This window comes from Gymnoscopelus microlampas, assembly GCF_963454915.1.
Source record: "Gymnoscopelus microlampas genome assembly, chromosome: 11".
NCBI lineage: Eukaryota > Metazoa > Chordata > Actinopteri > Myctophiformes > Myctophidae > Gymnoscopelus > Gymnoscopelus microlampas.
In genome coordinates this window covers 49,756,571-49,775,036 of record NC_139948.1, presented here as the reverse complement: position 1 = coordinate 49,775,036, position 18,466 = coordinate 49,756,571, and the positions used below count along the sequence as shown (strand labels likewise).

At 41.4% G+C, this 18,466-nt stretch overlaps 1 protein-coding gene across 2 annotated transcripts in view; it reads right to left on the bottom strand.

Annotated features, from left to right (window-relative positions):
• The window catches only part of srebf1 (sterol regulatory element binding transcription factor 1), a 43,738-nt gene extending 34,035 nt beyond the window's left edge, over nucleotides 1-9,703 (bottom strand). For both annotated transcript variants that reach the window (XM_084071148.1, XM_084071149.1), the window contains exons 1-2: nucleotides 9,327-9,703; nucleotides 627-1,400 (exon numbers count right to left, since the gene is read on the bottom strand). In XM_084071148.1, coding sequence (XP_083927274.1) covers nucleotides 627-1,400; nucleotides 9,327-9,435 — 883 coding nt within the window. In that variant the 5' untranslated portion in view covers nucleotides 9,436-9,703. The remainder of the gene's footprint in view (nucleotides 1-626; nucleotides 1,401-9,326) is intronic.
• Nucleotides 9,704-18,466: the final 8,763 nt, after the last annotated feature.

The following is an 18,466-nucleotide window of genomic DNA, read 5'->3' as shown; positions in this document are numbered from 1 at the left end:
TCCACAATCACAACACCAGAGGTAGCTCCACTAATCACGTTCGACCCAGATTTGGCTCAAACAAGGGGTTCAATTCGTTCTCCTGCTATGCCACCAAAATGTGGAACGCCCTACCAACAGTCGTAAAGGAGTGTAAATCCCTACTCTCCTTCAAAAGCGCTCTAAAAGAGCACTTACGGGTGGCTTCAAATCGAAACTGGCCCCTAGAAAAAGTCGATCTACAAGCCGATCTACAAGCTCAAAACGCGTCACTGTGCGACGCGTTTTGAGCTGCTATTTTTGCTATTTTTTTTTATTGGAATTTTTTGCTATTTTTTTATTGGAATCCTGAAAAGTTATATTTTTATTTCACTTCAAATGCATTTAGTTATACTTATGTTAACTTTATGAACTTAAATACAAATACATTGGACATAAAAAAGACAATAGAATTGTAATACTAGTCATTAAGCTACTAATATAGACTGAAGTAATTAAAGCGGGTCATGTTTGCATGTTTGGAATCGTGACAGCTGAAATCAATAATATATCAGTGTTCCGATATTAACCCGCGGGCCGCATTAAGTGAAGGTGGGGGCCGCCAGTTGCCCATGTATATGAGGTACAGAATAAGAACCCATCCTTACCTGTGTATCCATTCTGGTGGCTGTATGTGACCCTGTGGGCCTGGAGGGTTGGAGGAGGAGCCTGGTGCAGCGACGGAGCCTGGAGCTGAACCGTCTGCTGCTGGGATACGGCGGGGGCCGACGCGAACAGGGCCTGGGGGGGCACGGAGGAGCAGAACACCACCGGGGGGCTCTGTCCTCCTACGGGAGAACCGTGAGGAGGAGGAGGAGGGGAGGCAGCAACAGCAACCAGGGTCTGGGGGGCAGGGGCAGCAACAGCCGGAGGGGCAGGGGGGCTGAGAACAGGCTGGAGGGGAAGCTCTGCTTTGGGGGCCTGTGGCTGCTGCTGCTGCTGCTGCTGCTGCTGCTGCTGCTGCTGCTGCTGCTGCTGCTGCTGCTGCTGCGGCTGCAGCCTGGGGCTGGGGTTGACCACCTGGGCCAGAGGAGCCTGCTGGAAGGTGGGGGGGGGCTTGATGATGAAGGCCTTGTCCGGCGTGGAGGAGCTGGTGCGGGTGATGGGAGGGCCCAGGAGGGCGTCCAGGTGGGGGCTGCTGCTCTGGAGCGAGGAGGGGGAGGAGGAGGAGGAGGAGGATGTAGAGGATGGAGGTGTAGAGGCAGTGGATGGGGGGGGTGGTGGAGGGGAGGAGATGGAGCGGGTCAGGCCAGGGAGAGGCTGCTGCTCCTGCTGGGCCTGGGGGGGAGGAGGTCCTCCTGTGTAGAGCGGCGGCGGCGGCATCGGGGGGTCGAACAGGCCTCCGAACTCCATGTCCTGGTTGTTGATGAGCTGGAGCATGTCTGAGGAGCAGAGAGAACGCACTGAGGTCAATACGCCATGGACACTAATGAGTGGAGATGTTTTTGTAAAAAATACTGTTCATATATGTGTTAAATAGCTATATATTCTGATAGTAATCATTGCTATGATGTGTTTGTTCAGTAACAGGGGTGCCCCCCCGTCCCCGTCACTTTAGTCAACACAAAATAACATTTTCACGTTGGGATACTGGGATACTAATTTTATCCAATCAGGAGAGATGAAATGTTGAAACAAAATTGGAACTGGAACACTATAAAGCTGAAGCTGATACATTTTATTTCTGTAGAGTTCCTGAACAAACACTATAGCAATGATTACAATAACATTGTCATTTTTATTGACATCAAAACATAAAGCTTTTTCAGTTTTTTTTTTACAAAAAACGTTCAAACAAGATGTCTCATTGAATACATTGATACATACGTATATTAACTCAGATCAAGTGCAGATGTATAACATCTCAGTCTAGTCTCTTTATTCTAACCTGTACCTATCCTGTGTTTACTGCTGTTGCCGTTTACAACACCTGAATTCCCCCACACACACACACACAGGGATGAATAAAGCTTTATCTTCATCTTATCTGGACCTGGTCTGATGAACCAGATGTGAAATCAGAGCAGGTACATAGAAATCAACTTGGCCTGGATTTAGCAGCCCTCGTTCTGAAGGACACATCCATTGCTCCTCTCCCACAAAGCTTGCATCATCCATCTACTGGCATCCCCCCCCCTCTTCCCCCTCTCCCCTCCCCCCCCCCAGCACCACTGAAGACATTACATTTCTGGGCTGTTCATTGGCCACATATCTGCCATGTTATCCAATAGAATATGTTCACTTTTGCCTCCCCACCGAAAAAAAGAGAAAACCTTTCACATCCACCACTGAGACTAAAAGCCATCAAGACCAGGATTGGCTATTCAAAAATAGCAGATCCACAAGCTCATAGCGCTACGAGCTTGTAGATCTGCAATTTTTTTTTTTTATCGTGAAAATGTGTGCAAATCTTTGAATGTATATATATATATTTTTGTTTAAGCAAACATTTGTAACTCAAATCTTTGCTTCTGGGGGTCCCTGGAACTTAATATTTTGAGATGGGGGGTCCGTGGCCAAATACATATCCTTTTGGGTGGTCCTTGACATGAAAAGATTAGAGCACCACTGATATGGCAACAACGTTTTTTTTTTCAGAAAACTGTTAAAAGATTTTTTTACTTAAAAGATAATTTGTAGAATGTGGCCTCAGGTCTTCTAAAAAATATATATATTTAAAGATTTTTCAAAAATAGCAGATCTACAAGCTCATAGCGCGGCACTCGGTGCCGCACTATGAGCTTGTAGATCTGCTGTTTTTGAATAGCCAAATGAATCTAAAAAAATCACACCCTGTGTGAAGGTAGCGGCGCCATCGATATGTGTTTATAATGTGTTTATAGCCATGTGTCACGTGAAGCTTGACCAATCACTTTGTTGACGGGTCTGACCAATCAGAACGTTGACGGTGAACACGGACAAAGTCAGGTATAGAGCAGGATCCGCTCTTTATATTATATATATATATTATATATATATATATATTATAACAATATATTATATTGTTATAATATTATAAATATTATAACAAGTACAGTGGCACAGTTGGTTGGCAGCCCATTTGAAAGTTCTAAATCCCTGGAAAACATCTTTAACCACACAAACTCACGGCGAACATTCCACGAAAATAGCCGATCTACAAGTTCACGCGTCGCTTGAGCTGTAGAGCGGCTATCTTCGCCGAAGAGATTTGGATTTGGTAGTGTAGCGTCCTGGGAATCCCCTGTCAGCTAAGTATATATAGCAGTGGTTCTCAACCAGTGGTCCTTGAGGGGGTTCCAGGGGGTCCCCAGTTAAATTATAGAAATTTAGGAACCAAATGGACCCTTATCATAAGGGTCTTATGTGTTTCGTGTCTGTAACTGTGAGAGTGTACAAATGGAACCAAATGGACCCGTGTCCATTTGGTTCCATTTGTACACTTTCACAGTTAAACTAACATTGATTTTACAATATATATTGGGGTCCCAGAGATAGAAATGCCATTAAATGGGGGTCCGTGGCCCTAATGCATGTCAAACTCGGGGTCCTTTAAAATAAATGGTTGAGAATCACTGCTAGAGCCGTAAAAAACCTTCTCTTATGGGGGTAATAAGTGTCAATTTGGGGGTCCTTGACATGAAAAGGGTTGAAAACCACTGATATAAGGTTTACGTGGTTGTTAGTTATGGTCCCCCCAGGGCAATATAGTCACGCCTGACTCCAGGGTCACGTTATGTCACAGTCACGTTTCAAACAACTTGGCTTCTTCGTCGCAAATTGATTTCTGTCTGGACAAGAGGGATGTGGCAATACGGTCGTTATAATGTGTGTGATATCGCAATAGCAAAAAAAATCTCAATATTAGTGTGGGCAATAATATTATAATATCATTACTAGGTATTCAGGCCAAAACTATTATTATAATAATTGTAATGAGAGTGAAAGAGCCTGCCTGTATCTCTACCTTGTAGAGACTCTCTCACTGATCACATTTCTGTGGCTGTAACGTATAGAACTACGTATATCCTACCTCAATGGTTCTCAAACTTTTTCATGTCAAGGACCCCCAAATTGACTTATTAGCCCGCAGACCCCCATTTGAAAAGATATACCAGGGACCCCCATAAGAGAAGTTTTTACGGCTCTAGCAGTGATTCTCAACCATTTTAATTTCAAGGACCCCCAGTTTGACATGCATTAGGCTACGGACCCCCATTTAATGGCATTTATATCTCTGGGACCCCAATTTATATTTAAAATCAATGTTAATTTAACTCTGAGAGTGTACAAATGGAACCAAATGGACCCATCAGGGTCCATTTGGTTCCATTTGTACACTCTCAGAGTTACAGAACCATAAGGGTCCATTTGGTTCCTGTCCATCATTTAGCTGGGGACCCCCTGGAACCCCCTCAAGTACCCCTAGGGGTCCCCGGACCCCACTTTGAGAACCAATGTTGTAGAGACTCTCTCACTGATCACATTTCTGTGGCTGTAACGTATGGAACTACGTATATCCTACCTCAAGAACCAGGCACGGTGCATTTCTAAACTGTGTTTATTGTGTATCTCCTCTGTTTGGAGGGAAGGTGCAAAGTAAACATAAATGGTATACAGAGGCTACAACGGTTTTTAAACTGTATTACTTACAACTGTATGACTCAACACTAGTACTACTAGTGCTTAGGTGTGGATTATATAACTTGTATTTCTCATCTTTCATTACCTTACTTGCATTAAGCCATATTTTTGCACTGTGTGTGTGTGTGTGTGTGTGTGTGTGTGTGTGTGTGTGTGTGTGTGTGTGTGTGTGTGGGTGTGGGTACTTGTTGCACAGTCTGCCACACCGACCCTAAGTTCGCTGCACGTGCACTGTGCACGTACGAGCATGTGACAAAGAAAGTATTTGAATCGCGCAAATAATGAGGGATATATTATTACGGAAACATCAGGGCTGCTCCTGTGTGTGTGTGTGTGTGTGTGTGTGTGTGTGTGTGTGTGTGTGTGTGTGTGTGTGTGCTACCGGAGCAGCCTGGATTTGTAAACCAATGTTTTGTATGAGGTGATCGTTCCCAGCCAATCAGCTCTCGCCTCACAGACTTGCTATGCGGACCAGCCCCCAAGACTCAGAGAGAGAGAGAGAGAGAGAGAGAGAGAGAGGGAGAGAGAGAGCTGCTTGTCTGCCAGGCTCGTTCACTCGTGCGTGGGGTTACTATCGGCCACTGCTGTGCAGAGGTTACTGTCGGTCACATTTTGGGGAAGAAGCTGTCAAGTGCCTTATAGCAGGAGGATGCACACGTTATACACAACACCCAAACCTAACTTATACTTCCTCGTACGGCAGGCAGTCGTCACTCTGTGAACACTTGGCAGATCTACAAGCGCTTGTAGATCTGCTATTTTCATTTTTCGTCTTACGACAGAGCATAAAATGAAGCAATTCCGCGTTACACCGAAATCGGTGACCTATGGAAATCCGAGATTGCTTGTGGGGAAATGTTGGGGTTTTTTTGGGTGATTTTTTGGGTTGTGTTTGAGGTCTGATATAAAATGATGGTCAGGTCAAGTAGTTGTATGCTGATGTACACATTCATTCTGCATGATGATCTGGCCGGACCTTTTAGATAAAAGCATTATAAATGTAACTGTGTTGTTTTACATTCTTTTGCCTAATAAACATTTCAATCAATCAATGATGTTTTTAGTATCTGCAGCATAGAGCAGTGGTTTTCAACTTTTTTCATGCCAAGGACCCCTAAATTGATATACATTTGGCCGCGGATTTGAAAATGTTTTGTGCCTGGGACCCCCAAAAGCAAAGATATCAGTTAATTTTCGCTTTAAAAATATATATATATTCAAAGACATGCACACTTTTTCAAGGTTTTTCAAAAATAGCAGATCTACAAGCTCATAGCGCAGCACTCGGTGCCACGCTATGAGCTTGTATATCTGTTATTTATGAATAGCCAAAGCTAAGTGGTTAAAATGATTGTGACGCTATTAACAAATTTTGCTGGGGACCCCCTCGTACTCCCTCAAGGACAACTGGTGTTCCCCGGACCACTGGTTGAAAACCACTGGCATAGAGCATTGTCAAATGTGTGCCTAGAATTTCTAGAATATAATAAAACACTATAGTCGACCGGAGTCCCCCAGGGGTCTATCTCAGTGGTTCTCAAAGTGGGGTCCGGGGACCATTGGCGGGGGGTTCCAGGGGGTCCCCAGCAAAAGTAGTCAACATAACATCACAATCATTTCAACCACTTTAACCTTTTATACGTTGGCTGTTCAAAAATAGCATTAGTGACGATTTTTTAACACAAATCTTTGCTTCTGGGGGTCCCTCCTTGGCACAACATGTTTTCAGATGGGGGTCCGCGCCCAAATATTTATCAACTTGGGGGTCCCTGACGTGAAAATGTTTGAGAACCACTGGTCTATCTCTACTGGACTCCCTCCTTTTTCCACCTCTACACTAAATATCTTTGCAACGCGTTGCAACGCCACACGTCGTGACATTGTAGATCTGATATTTTCGCCCCCAGAACAAGGACGCTTGGGTTCATGTGGTTAAACGCGCAAAGCGAATTTATTCCAAGTCTATAACAACTTTTCAATGCCTGACTGTATATTGAGGTCGGGTCTATTATAATGCATCATAATGTGCTTACAATGCATTATAACATTCATTATAAATGTTTATAATTGTATAATAACTATAAACTCAGCAGAACAGCACGATATACCAGGTAACACTTTACTTAGAGGTTGTGTCTTGTCTATAATGCATTATAATAGCATTTCTAATGCATTATAATGCACTTATAAGGCTTCAGAACACTAGTTATAAATGCTTATAATCATGCATAACATTATAACAAAGACCCTTTTAAAGTGACTAAGTAGTGGTAGTTATAATGTGCTGTTCCTCTGAACTTATAATGCATTTATGACCAGGAATACAAGAACGCTCGCCCCAAAACACGCTTGCCACGGGTCAAATCCGGCGACATCGGGACTGTCGGATACACCAATCCGGCGACCTTAGTAGCGGTCGGACCCACCAGGTATTTCTGGCCACAAGAACCTACTCTGCCATGTTTGACATCTCGGGGGTACCGAGATGTCGGGGGGGGGGGTGATTTACGATTCTGTCCCTATAGGCTCAATGCACGGCAGCCATATTGGAGAGAAATTGGGCCTCTTCCTTACTTCCTTCACAGGTGTTACCAATGATTCTAATGAAGGCTCTGTTCCATTTAGTGTAGCACAGTGGTTCTCAAACTTTTTAATTTCAAGGACTCCTATAACTCTGAGAGAGTACAAATGGAACCAAATGGACCCTTACGGGTCCATTTGGTTCCATTTGTACACTCTCAGAGTTACACACCCGTAAAGGGCCATTTATAACCCCCTCAAGGAACCATGAGGGTCCCTGGACCACACTTTGAGACCCACTGGTGTAGCAGAGTGTTTCCAGTGAGACAACATGCAACAATATCAGCAGCACCTTGACTCTGTTTGTCCAGAACGGAACAGAGTCTACATTAGTATCATTGGTAACACCTGTGAAGGAAGTGAAGGAGATGCCCAATGTCTTTCCAATATGGCTGCTGTGCATAGAGCCTATCGGGACATAACTGGAACGGCTCTGAGTCGGCTGAAGCAGACTTTGCAACGTTCGGCCCGGCGACACGCTCGCCTGAGCTTGCTCGGCGGCGCCTCTCGTGACTCAAGTCCACTAACAGGCGGCGCGCCTCCGTCGTTAGAAATGCTTTTTAGCCTAACTACCTCCTAACTTAACATCAGTAGTCTGTTCTCACCAAGCGGGCCTAGTGGTCCGACTTGCTGGGGGCAAGCGGGACAAGTGGCCCGCTGCTGGGGGGGGCGAGCGGTCCGTGGGAAAAAAGGGGGGCAAGTGTGTTTTGGGGCGAGTGTTCCACTTACCCATGACCAGCACTTATAATACTTCATAAATAAGTCATACATGGGCAACTGGTGGCCCGGGGGCCACATGCCGCCCCCACCTTCACTTAATGCGGCCCGCAGGTCAATATCGGGATACTGATATATTATTGATTTCAGCTGTTACAATTCCAAACATGCAAACATGACCCGCTTTAATTACTTCAGTCTATATTAGTAGCTTAATGACAAGTATTGTCTTTTTATGTCCAATGTTTCTGTATTTAAGTTCATAAAGTTAACATAAGTATAACTAAATGCATTTGAAATTAAATAAAAAATGTTACGTTTCAGGTATTCAAATTAAAAAAAATTGCACAAAAAAAATCTGAATTCCAATTCAAAAATAGCAAAAATAGCAGATCTACAAGCTCAAAACGCGTCGCAGTGCGACGCGTTTTAAGCTTGTAGATCTGCTATTTTTGCTACTTTTGTGTAACATAGAATGGGCCGACAGTATATGCAATGTGGCCCTCTGGAGTGAGTGTGGAAATATAGTGGCCCTCTCCATCATCAAAGTTGCATCACCCCTGCTATAAGTTGTCATGCATAAGTATAAACAATTATAACACGTGTTATAATGCCTCGTATGCACATTATCATGCATTATAAATGCAGATACAATGCATTCTATAGACCCGGCCTTTAATGTATACAGTCTTTACCTGTCCATAGAAAAATGCATCATAGGTCACAATATTCTATGGGTAACCCATGTGTGTGTGACAGCAGCAGCATGAACCCAGCCAGGAGGAATGCACTGGAGTAACCTCTGGTGTGTGTGTGTGGGGGGGGGGGACCAGAGGGGGCGGGGCCAGCGTGCTAATGCTAGCTGGCTAATATACCACATGATGCTACTGACCCAAAGAAATGTGGGACAAGTTATTATTATTATTGTTACCACTTTTACAATATATTAGTATTATTATTATTATTATTACTACAGCAGCAGCAGCAATATACAGAAGAATACGATGCTGTAGGATAACAATAATAACACAATAATAATAATAATAATACTTACAAAGTATTTATAGCCAAAACAGTGGTGAACTGTGAGCTTTGATCTTGATGAGTGTGAGTGTGTGTGTGTGTGTGTGTGTGTGTGTGTGTGTGTGTGTGTGTGTGTGTGTGTGTGTGTGTGTGTGTGTGTGTGTGTGTGTGTGTGTGTGTAAATAACTGTAAATAACAAATAATTGATGTATTAACAAAGAATTGATGTATTGATATATTTGTAACTCCCGGGAGAGAGAGTGTGTGCAACAATGTATCCGAATCGGATACATTGTTGCACACACTCTCTCTCTCGGAACTATAAATGAATCAATTAACAGTTGAAGTATTTGTATCATTATTACCATCTATGTCGTTGAGCAAGGCAGTGTCTATGTCGCTGGGGTCGTGCAGAGACAGCGTCGGATCCAGGTTGTCCAGCGAAGGGTCGTCGTCAAAAGACAAGTTATTCATCTTTAGATCCTCTTCTTACAGTTTGCTTTGTAATTGTTTTCAAAGTAAAAACATCTGATCCTTAAAGCAAAGAGAACTTATCCTTCCTTCCAAGCGGTCCCTTCTTTCCTTTAATTCCTTTCCTTCCCGATAATTATTAATGATCGATAATCGATGTATTTATCGATCCATCATCAGCCGATAATCATCCATAATGCTGAAACTTTGTGTCACAAACAGAAGCAGCGACTCATTGAGAGAAACGACACGGCGACGTGTTTACGGCGACACCGAGAAACACACACACACATACACACACACACGCACGCGCGCGCGCGTGCTCACACACACACACACACACACACACACACACACACACACACACACACACACACACACACACACACACACACACACACACACACGTGCGTGTGACTGACAGCCCACCTCAGCCAATCAGCGTCCTGACTCCACCCACCCAGGACGTGAGTGACACCCGTGCCGGCCAATCAGAAAGCTGAAGGCGCACGTTCCACTGTTTACATTTTACTAAGGTTAGATTTTTTAAAGAATATTCATCAGTTTATTTAATGTGTGGTTACATTTTACATTTTCTTTTTTTTATCATTATTTTATTTGTTCCCAATGTTCTTTTTTTATTTGCAGTTTTTGCACATCTATTCTTTCATTATTTTCTTCTTAAGCTCTTTGAAACTTTGTTTTGATAAAAGCTCTATAATTAAATGTTAGTATTATAAAATTAAATATAAAGAGCTCAATTAAATGTCCGTGTATGTAACAGTTAGATTATATAATGTAGTATAATGGCTATGTTCTACATGATTATCTCCAGTCCATATCTATAATAACATAATTATTATAATAACTTAGCTCTTACTAATGTGTTGTAAATAAAGTAAAAACCTTCATTAATAATCATTATGCTGTGATTGTTTGTATATGATTAAACATTTAATAAAAATGTGTCACCTGAATTATTTATTTATTTATTTTTGTTTCGGCGAAGGGCTTGGAGCTGTTTATTTACCAACAGCCAATCACAGCCAGCGGAAGGCGGGCTCGATAAAAGCCCCAAGTTTGTTAGACCGGTAGACGGCGCCTCCTCCTCCTCCTGTAGAACCAGTGGAAATGGTCCAATGAGGAGCCGGGAAACCGAGTGGGGTGATGTGACGTCACACATTTGGCTTCACAGATTACATCATGTATTTTCTACCAGAATAGTGACGGTGGAGAGAGAGAGAGAGACATAGAGAGAGAGAGAGAGAGAGAGAGAGAGAGAGAGAGAGAGAGAGAGAGAGAGAGAGAGAGAGAGAGAGAGAGAGAGAGAGAGAGACACACACACACACACACACACACACACACACACACACACACACACACACACACACACACACACACACACAGAGAGAGAGAGAGAGAGACACAGAGAGAGAGAGAGAGAGAGAGAGAGAGAGAGAGAGAGAGAGAGAGAGAGAGAAAGAGACACAGAAAGATAGAGAGAGAGAGGGAGACACAGAGAGAGGGAGTGCGAGAGAGCGAGGCTGTGTACACATTTAGAGGGATTATACTAATATAATTATAAACTTTATGTTGGCCAGAACACACATGACTAATATTCTACCAATTAAATGTAAATAATTCTTAGAATTACTTCTATTATAAATGTCCCCTGAAGGGCCTTTATAATTGATATCCAATGAGCTTTATGCTTAGAAATAAAAGTTCACATTGTTATGTCGGCCAACTGCATTAAATTCACTTCCATCTAATATCTGATTGAGAGATGAAAACACCAGGTGTGGAGAGGAAATATAGGTCAATGACCTACAGTAGTACAGTGAACTGGTTTAACATACCAGAGGGGTATTATGACATATAATTATGCCACATTATGACACAATATATGTGTCATTTATGACATATATGAGCATGTATGTGAGTTAATATGGTTCTGATGGATGTGCCTGTAAAGTGTCAGTGTTGCCAGATTTTGTGAGAGAAACAAGCAACCAGCTCTATGAAAACAAGCCCAAAAGAAGCAACTAGGGTCGCATGATAACACACACACACACGACTAGGGGTCCCGAGCAAAATGACTTAATAGCAGATCTACAAGCTCACAACGTCGTGTTGTGAGCTTGTAGACTTGTATTTTTTTTTGATGTGGCATGTTTTTGAAACATTCTAAGAACACAAATCCTTTTATGGGTGTCCCTGGCACAAATTATTTTCAGATGGGGGTCCGCGTACAAATACAATAATTTAGGCCGGGGGTCCTTGACATGAACATGTTTGAGAACCGCTGGGTTTAAACAACAATATGAAGCAAGCCCAAATAAGCAACTACACTTTAGAAACAAGCTCCAAAAAAAACACAACACGCTTATAATAAGCAGACTTGGCAACGCTGTCGCTCACTAGAACTTGGACATCTGCCAGTGATGCTGCGCAACAGGCAAGCAGTGCTGAGAAGTACTCTGATTTATTTTACTTAAAGGCACATTATGTAACTTTGCCCTGTGTTTACTTATCAAAACAATACATACATACATTTACTTTACCCGTCATGTCCCTCTAATTAATACAGTGGTTTTCAACCCTTTTCATGTCGACCCCCAAATTGACACTTATTAGCCTGCGGACCCCCATTTCAAAAGATATGCCAGGGACCCCCATAAGAGAAGACGTTTACGGTTCTAGCAGTGATTCTCAAACATTTTAATTTCAAGGACCCCCAGTTTGACATGCATTAGACTATGGACCCCCATTTAATGGCATTTCTATCTCTGGGACCCCAATTTATATTGCAAAATCAATGTCAATGTAACTCTGAGAGCGTACAAATGGAGCCAAATGGACCCTAACGGGTCCATTTGGCTCCATTTGTACACTCTCAGAGTTACAGACACATAAGACCCTTATGATAAGGCTCCATTTGGTTCATTTAGAACGCCCTCAAGGACCACTGGTGGTCCCCAAACCACTGGTTGAGAACCACTCAGCCACTGGAGTAGTGTGGGAAAAACATCCCTGTGTACCAAAACAAACAGTTGAAAACACCTAAATAGGCTAAAACAGGCAGGCGCCTAAACCTGCCTGTATTTAGGAGTTTTCACTGTCATCTCTGTAATAAAACACAGACTGAACACCGACTGGAGGGGCTGAGAACATTCTGTATGCCCTGATGGCGGGCGCTATAGAATGGGCATTTACAACTACAGGTCGTGCCCTCGTGTGGGAGGAGGGGGTGAGAGAGAGAGACACAGAGACAGAGAGACAGAGAGAATACATCAGACAATCAACAGTCACTACAGTGAAACGTGCTGCCAGCGTTGCATCAGCAGCATGTGTGCATACAGTGCAGTGTGATATTGTTCTGTACTTATAGAGTGGTCAGAGTGGGTGTGGTCAGAGTGGGTGGGCTGTTGAACCATTCCAAGAATTTCATGTGGGCCTTGAACCAGAGAAGGTCATGGGAACCACAACAGAACCACTACACCAGGGGTGCCCACACTTTTTAGACTTGAGAACTGCTTTTAAAATGACCAGCTCAACTAGATCTACCAACCCCCCCCCCCCCCCCCCCCCCCCCCGAGGTACCTGAGGGGGCTTTGGAATAGCGGCGCTGGTGTTATATATAAGACAAAATGCACTTGTCTACTTGTATGCCCAGTTGGTCGACTACCTTTTTTCACTGACAACTAAATAAAAACTAAGCTATGATGACTAAAACTAAGACTAAATATATTGACAATTTCATCAACAAATAAAAACTAGACTAAAATGTTAGTCAGGGACGAGTGGAGAGATCCAGTATTTTATGTTTGGTCGCACTCTGAAAAAAAGCAGATCTACAAGCTGTGAGCTTGTAGATCGGCTATTTTCAGCATGCAACAAAGTGTTAAATCAGCCATTACGACGCCATCAAGGCACCGCCAACATACATTTTAGTCGACTAAATCAACTGTAGATTTAGTCGACTATAATCTTATATTTAGTCGACTAAAACTAGACAAAAACTAAAACATTTCAGATGACTAAAACATGACTAAAACCGAAAGGAATTTTATTCAAAAGACTAAAACTAAATCAAAATTTGCTGTCAAAATCAACACAGCTGACACCAGTGGTTAACACTGATTGTAAAAGAACCACAGACAGCACTGGGGGTTAGAGGTCACACGTTGCTAGTGTTTTATTGGGCAGTTAACAGACGTGCAGACAGTCGGTCAAAACAATAAGACAATCTGAACTGTACTTTATGTATTAATGTCAGCATAGATAGAACAACCAGACACAATGACTCCCACACTCAACACATACCTTTAAAAACCAGATCCATACAATTATTATACCGCACGTTTTAGCAGTGGTGGGAAATAACTAAGTACAATTATTCGAGTACCGCACTTGAGTAAAATGTAGGTACTTTTAATTGACTTGAGTATGTCCATTTTCCCAATACTTTATAGTTCTATTCCACTACAGTAGTACATCTTCAGAGGCAAATATTGGACTTGTTACTCCACTATAATTATTTGGACATTTGGTTACAAGTTACTTTGTAGATTTAAATGACAAAGACTGCACTGTGTGCATCATATTAAGCCGTATTTTATACTTTCTATTCAAAAATATGTGTATATAGCCGATCTACAAGCTCACTACGCTACGTGAGGCAACACGCTGTGAGCTTGCAGATCGGTTATTTTCTAAAAAAAAAAAAAGACAAAATTAAGAAAACATTTTGACAAATCTTGTGAAAACGGGACATTCTGCTAAATTATTAGTGCTTTTACTTTTGGTACTGCTACTTTGACCTAACTCATTAAGACCGGGAACGCATCTGTGTCATTTTTAGATTTCTTTGGGCTATTCAAAAATAGCAGATATACAAGCTCATAGCACGGCACCGAGTGAGCTATGAGCTTGTAGATTCTTGAAAAATCCTGAAAATGTCTGCAAATCTTTGAATATACATATTCTTTTAAGCGAACAAACATTTTTAGAATGGCCTTCTAACGTGGCCTCAGGTCTTAACCCATTAAGACCTGGAACGCGTCTGTGTCACTTTAGATTTCTTTGGCTATTCAAAAATAGCAGATATACAAGCTCATAGAGTGCCGCACTATGAGCTTGTAGATCTGCTATTTTTGAAAAATCGTGAAAATACATTTTTTATATTTTTTCCCGAAAAACTGTTAGGATTTAGAAAATGTTTAGAAGCGGCCTCAGGTCTTATGGGTTAAGTAGAACATCTCAGTACATCTTCCACCACTAGTTAAACCTTCATCATGGACCTCTCAAAGACATTCAGTAACGGTGTTGGAGCCGTACAGTTTGATTAGAGGAATACATGTTGCAGTCTGGACTTGAACCGTAAGCTTCATGAAAGCAAGTTAACACAACAATATTTAAAAGGGATCCCAATAAAGGAGCCAAATACGCCTTAATACATTCAAATTGCCCTCTATAACTAAAATTAAGAATAAAAAAAAAAACACCTTAAATATTGTATTTATTCTATAAATAGTTCATCTTTTACTCAAGGGGGTACACGTTGATGATGTCATTTGTCCATGTGTGGTCCAGCCCTAAGGAATGTTATTAGCATGTCTTAATAAAAAACAATGTAATACTTCCTAAGGTTAATATGAGCATCAAAACAATATTTAAAATACTTTTTATTAGCACATGCATTCCATACATTCTATACATTCCATAGGGCTGCACCACACATGGACAAATGACATCATCAACTTGCGACGGTCATTACTTGAGTAAAAGATGGAACTATTTATAAGATAAATACAATATTTAAGATGTTTTAAATGTTAGCTGTTAAGAGGGCAATTATAATGTATTGAGGCATATTTATTATATCATATAAGCCAGGGATCCTTTCAAGGCCAGTTTACACACCAATGATTCGCAACGCAATTCATTGCAACTTCTAACTTCTAACCAGTTGCAGCAGCGGTCTGAACTCTGAACTGAGCCGTTGCAGGTCGATGCAGTTTGGAGGATTCTGTTGCAAGTGGTTGCAGTAATCGTTGCAAACCTCTGATCTCCATATCTCCATAACTTTTTGTGTTTTAAATTAATGCCCTACTTGATCATACTACAGCGTCACTTGAGCTTGTAGATCTGCTACTTTTGCAATTAAACAAAAAAAAGTAACTGTACTTTCCTCTAGACGAGGACATACATAACAGTAACAGTTTTGGACAGGTTTTTAGCTGACAGAGACGAGTTGCAGCTTTATGTTGCGTTGCATTGGTGTGGACTGGGCTTCTCACTCTCTTTCTCTCGCTCTCTCTCTTACACACTCACTCACTCACACACACACACACACACACACACACACACACACACACACACACACACACACACACACACACACACACACACACACACACACACACACACACACACACACACACACACACACACACACACACACACACACACACACACACACACACACACACACACACACACACACACACACACATAATTAAGCCGTTAAAGCATTGCCCATTGCGTTGCGATGGCAGGAGCTTTGTAAAGTGGACACCACAGTATGTTTGATTGTAAAGACTTTGATGTTATATTTATTTATTTGAATTGCCCGTTAACACCATAATAAGAGCTATACTTTTACTCCAATAAGAACAGTGCAAAAACTAAAGCAAAGTTAAAGCTCAGGTTAATTCAATTTACTTGATTATCCTAAAATACATTTAGTCATTATTATGCTAAAGGCAAATCATGTTTTGTTTTAAAATGTCACTCTGTAGCTATTATATAAACTAATATGACCAATGAAGAATATCCCCTCAGGAGGAATACATATACTGTTAATTGATAAGGTAATGAGTGACTCCAATACATGATGGCGCCTTTCGAGACAGTTCTTGCCGACACGCTTTAGGTCCTTAAACTAAAGGACCATACCAGTGTTACATGTCATTGTCCATCGTCAAATAGTTTACATAAACCTCCACAATTTGAGATGTAATGTTTGCTTATGTTTTGTCCATATTCAATGCAAATTACAAAATATATCTAAATGTGTTAATGTCAGCCAAAACTCACTGTATCGTTAAACGCCAAAATCCCTACTCAAGCTAAATATTTTGCTCAAATTTCAGCACTTTTTCTTCTTGTCAATACATCTGGAAAGATGTGTTGATATCGATGCATTAATTAGAATGGCTTCTATTTTTGAGTAGTACAGTAATATTAGCTAAAAAATAAACAGCGTAGTGACTGTCAAAAGGGTGAATTACCTGTACTTAAAGACTGTTCCTCCACACTGTTTCAACATGAATGGCCAGTGAGTGAGGGACGTTTACAAATCTACTAAAGTATACACTGCAGTGTAAACCTACAGGTCCAGTATATGAACACAACATATTTTGAAGACAAAGGACAATCTCTGCTAATGGCTCCAGGTCCACATCAGACTGGTATGGCCCTTTAAGGGAACGAGTTGAAAACAACAACAAACAACGAAACCTCTGGCGGTGTAAACGGGGGATGAAATAGAACACCTTCGAGTGCCAACGTAAAACTATAATGAATAAACCAACGTTGGCAAAGGGATGGAATGTCAACAGAACAGCTTTCGGCCTCCAGGCGTGACCTTATAAGCACTTTTAAATTCCACTTACAGATGCTTTGGTGCAAATCAATCGCTCAGCCACAGAGGAGGGTAAAAAGCTCCTCCAGCACAAGGACATGATCCATCAGAATGAACAGAAATATGTTCTGTTTCTATCAAACGGTCAGGAATGTGTCTTTTCAAAAAATCAGACCTTCATACTTCAATAGTCATGCTACTTCTCAGGGCTGGTTTCACCCAGAACCAAGTACAAAATTAATAATGTACAATCGGGGATTCAAAATCAAACAAACATTATGTACTAATACAAGTTATTCTTTTTGTTTACTCGATAGACATGACATATTCACATATTTGTTGAGGTATATAGTATAATTAACATTTATATAATATGAATACATCTTTTACAATAGGGGTGTTAACACTTGAACCCTAGCGTCCTATATCTGGGGGGCAAACGGTCGGTGAAAATAGCCCGATCTACAAGCTCAAAACGCGGTGTGAGCTTGTAGATCACACTGCTTGTAGATCAAACAGAGGGGGGCCTAGTAGAGAGCCCTGGGGGACTCAGGTAGGGTTTAAGTGGTTAATGTATGCTTGCAGCGTAGGGTAAGTGTTTTCATTCAGTCGATTATAATGCCTAGCATTATACTTGGCTTGTAGATTGCGGTGCCATATTCCTTTCATATCATTTATGATTTATATTACTTTTATTTTTTATGTTGTGATCTCTATTGGTTTAACCCATTAAGACCTGGAACGCATCTGTGTCATTTTTTGATTTGAGCTAAAAGAAAAGCGTTCTTTTACACTTTGGCTATTGAAAAATAGCAGATCTACAAACTCATAGTGCGGCACCGAGTGCCGCGCTACGAGCTTGTAGATCTGCTATTTTTGAGAAATCGTAAAAAAATGTTGCAAATCTTTGAATATATATTTTTTCAAGCGAACATTTGTAACTCAAATCTTTGCTTCTGGGGGGTCCCTGGAACAAAATATTTTGAGATGGGGGTCCTTGGCCAAATACATATACATTTTGGGGTCCTTGACATGAAAAAGTTTGAGAACCACTGACATAGTAACATACGTTTAAAAAAGAAAAAAATGTTTTTAGAAGACATTCTAAAAACTGACATTGTGTAGAATCGGTCTCAGGTCTTAATGGGTTTAACAGGAGGTCTGTGTGTGTTTCCACTTCTAAAAAGTGTGCTTTGTATCGAGAAGAAGAAGAAGAGGGCTGGAAATCCACGAGTTAGAAAAGCTACTGAATGTGCAAAGTCAAGTTCAGTCTTAAAGAGTTCCCCGTTTCCCTATAAAAATAGTAGCCATCTTGTAAACACAAAAGGATTAATTAATATACACGAGATCTGTCTCTTCTCCTTGTCTTTTCAAAGTGCACAAACA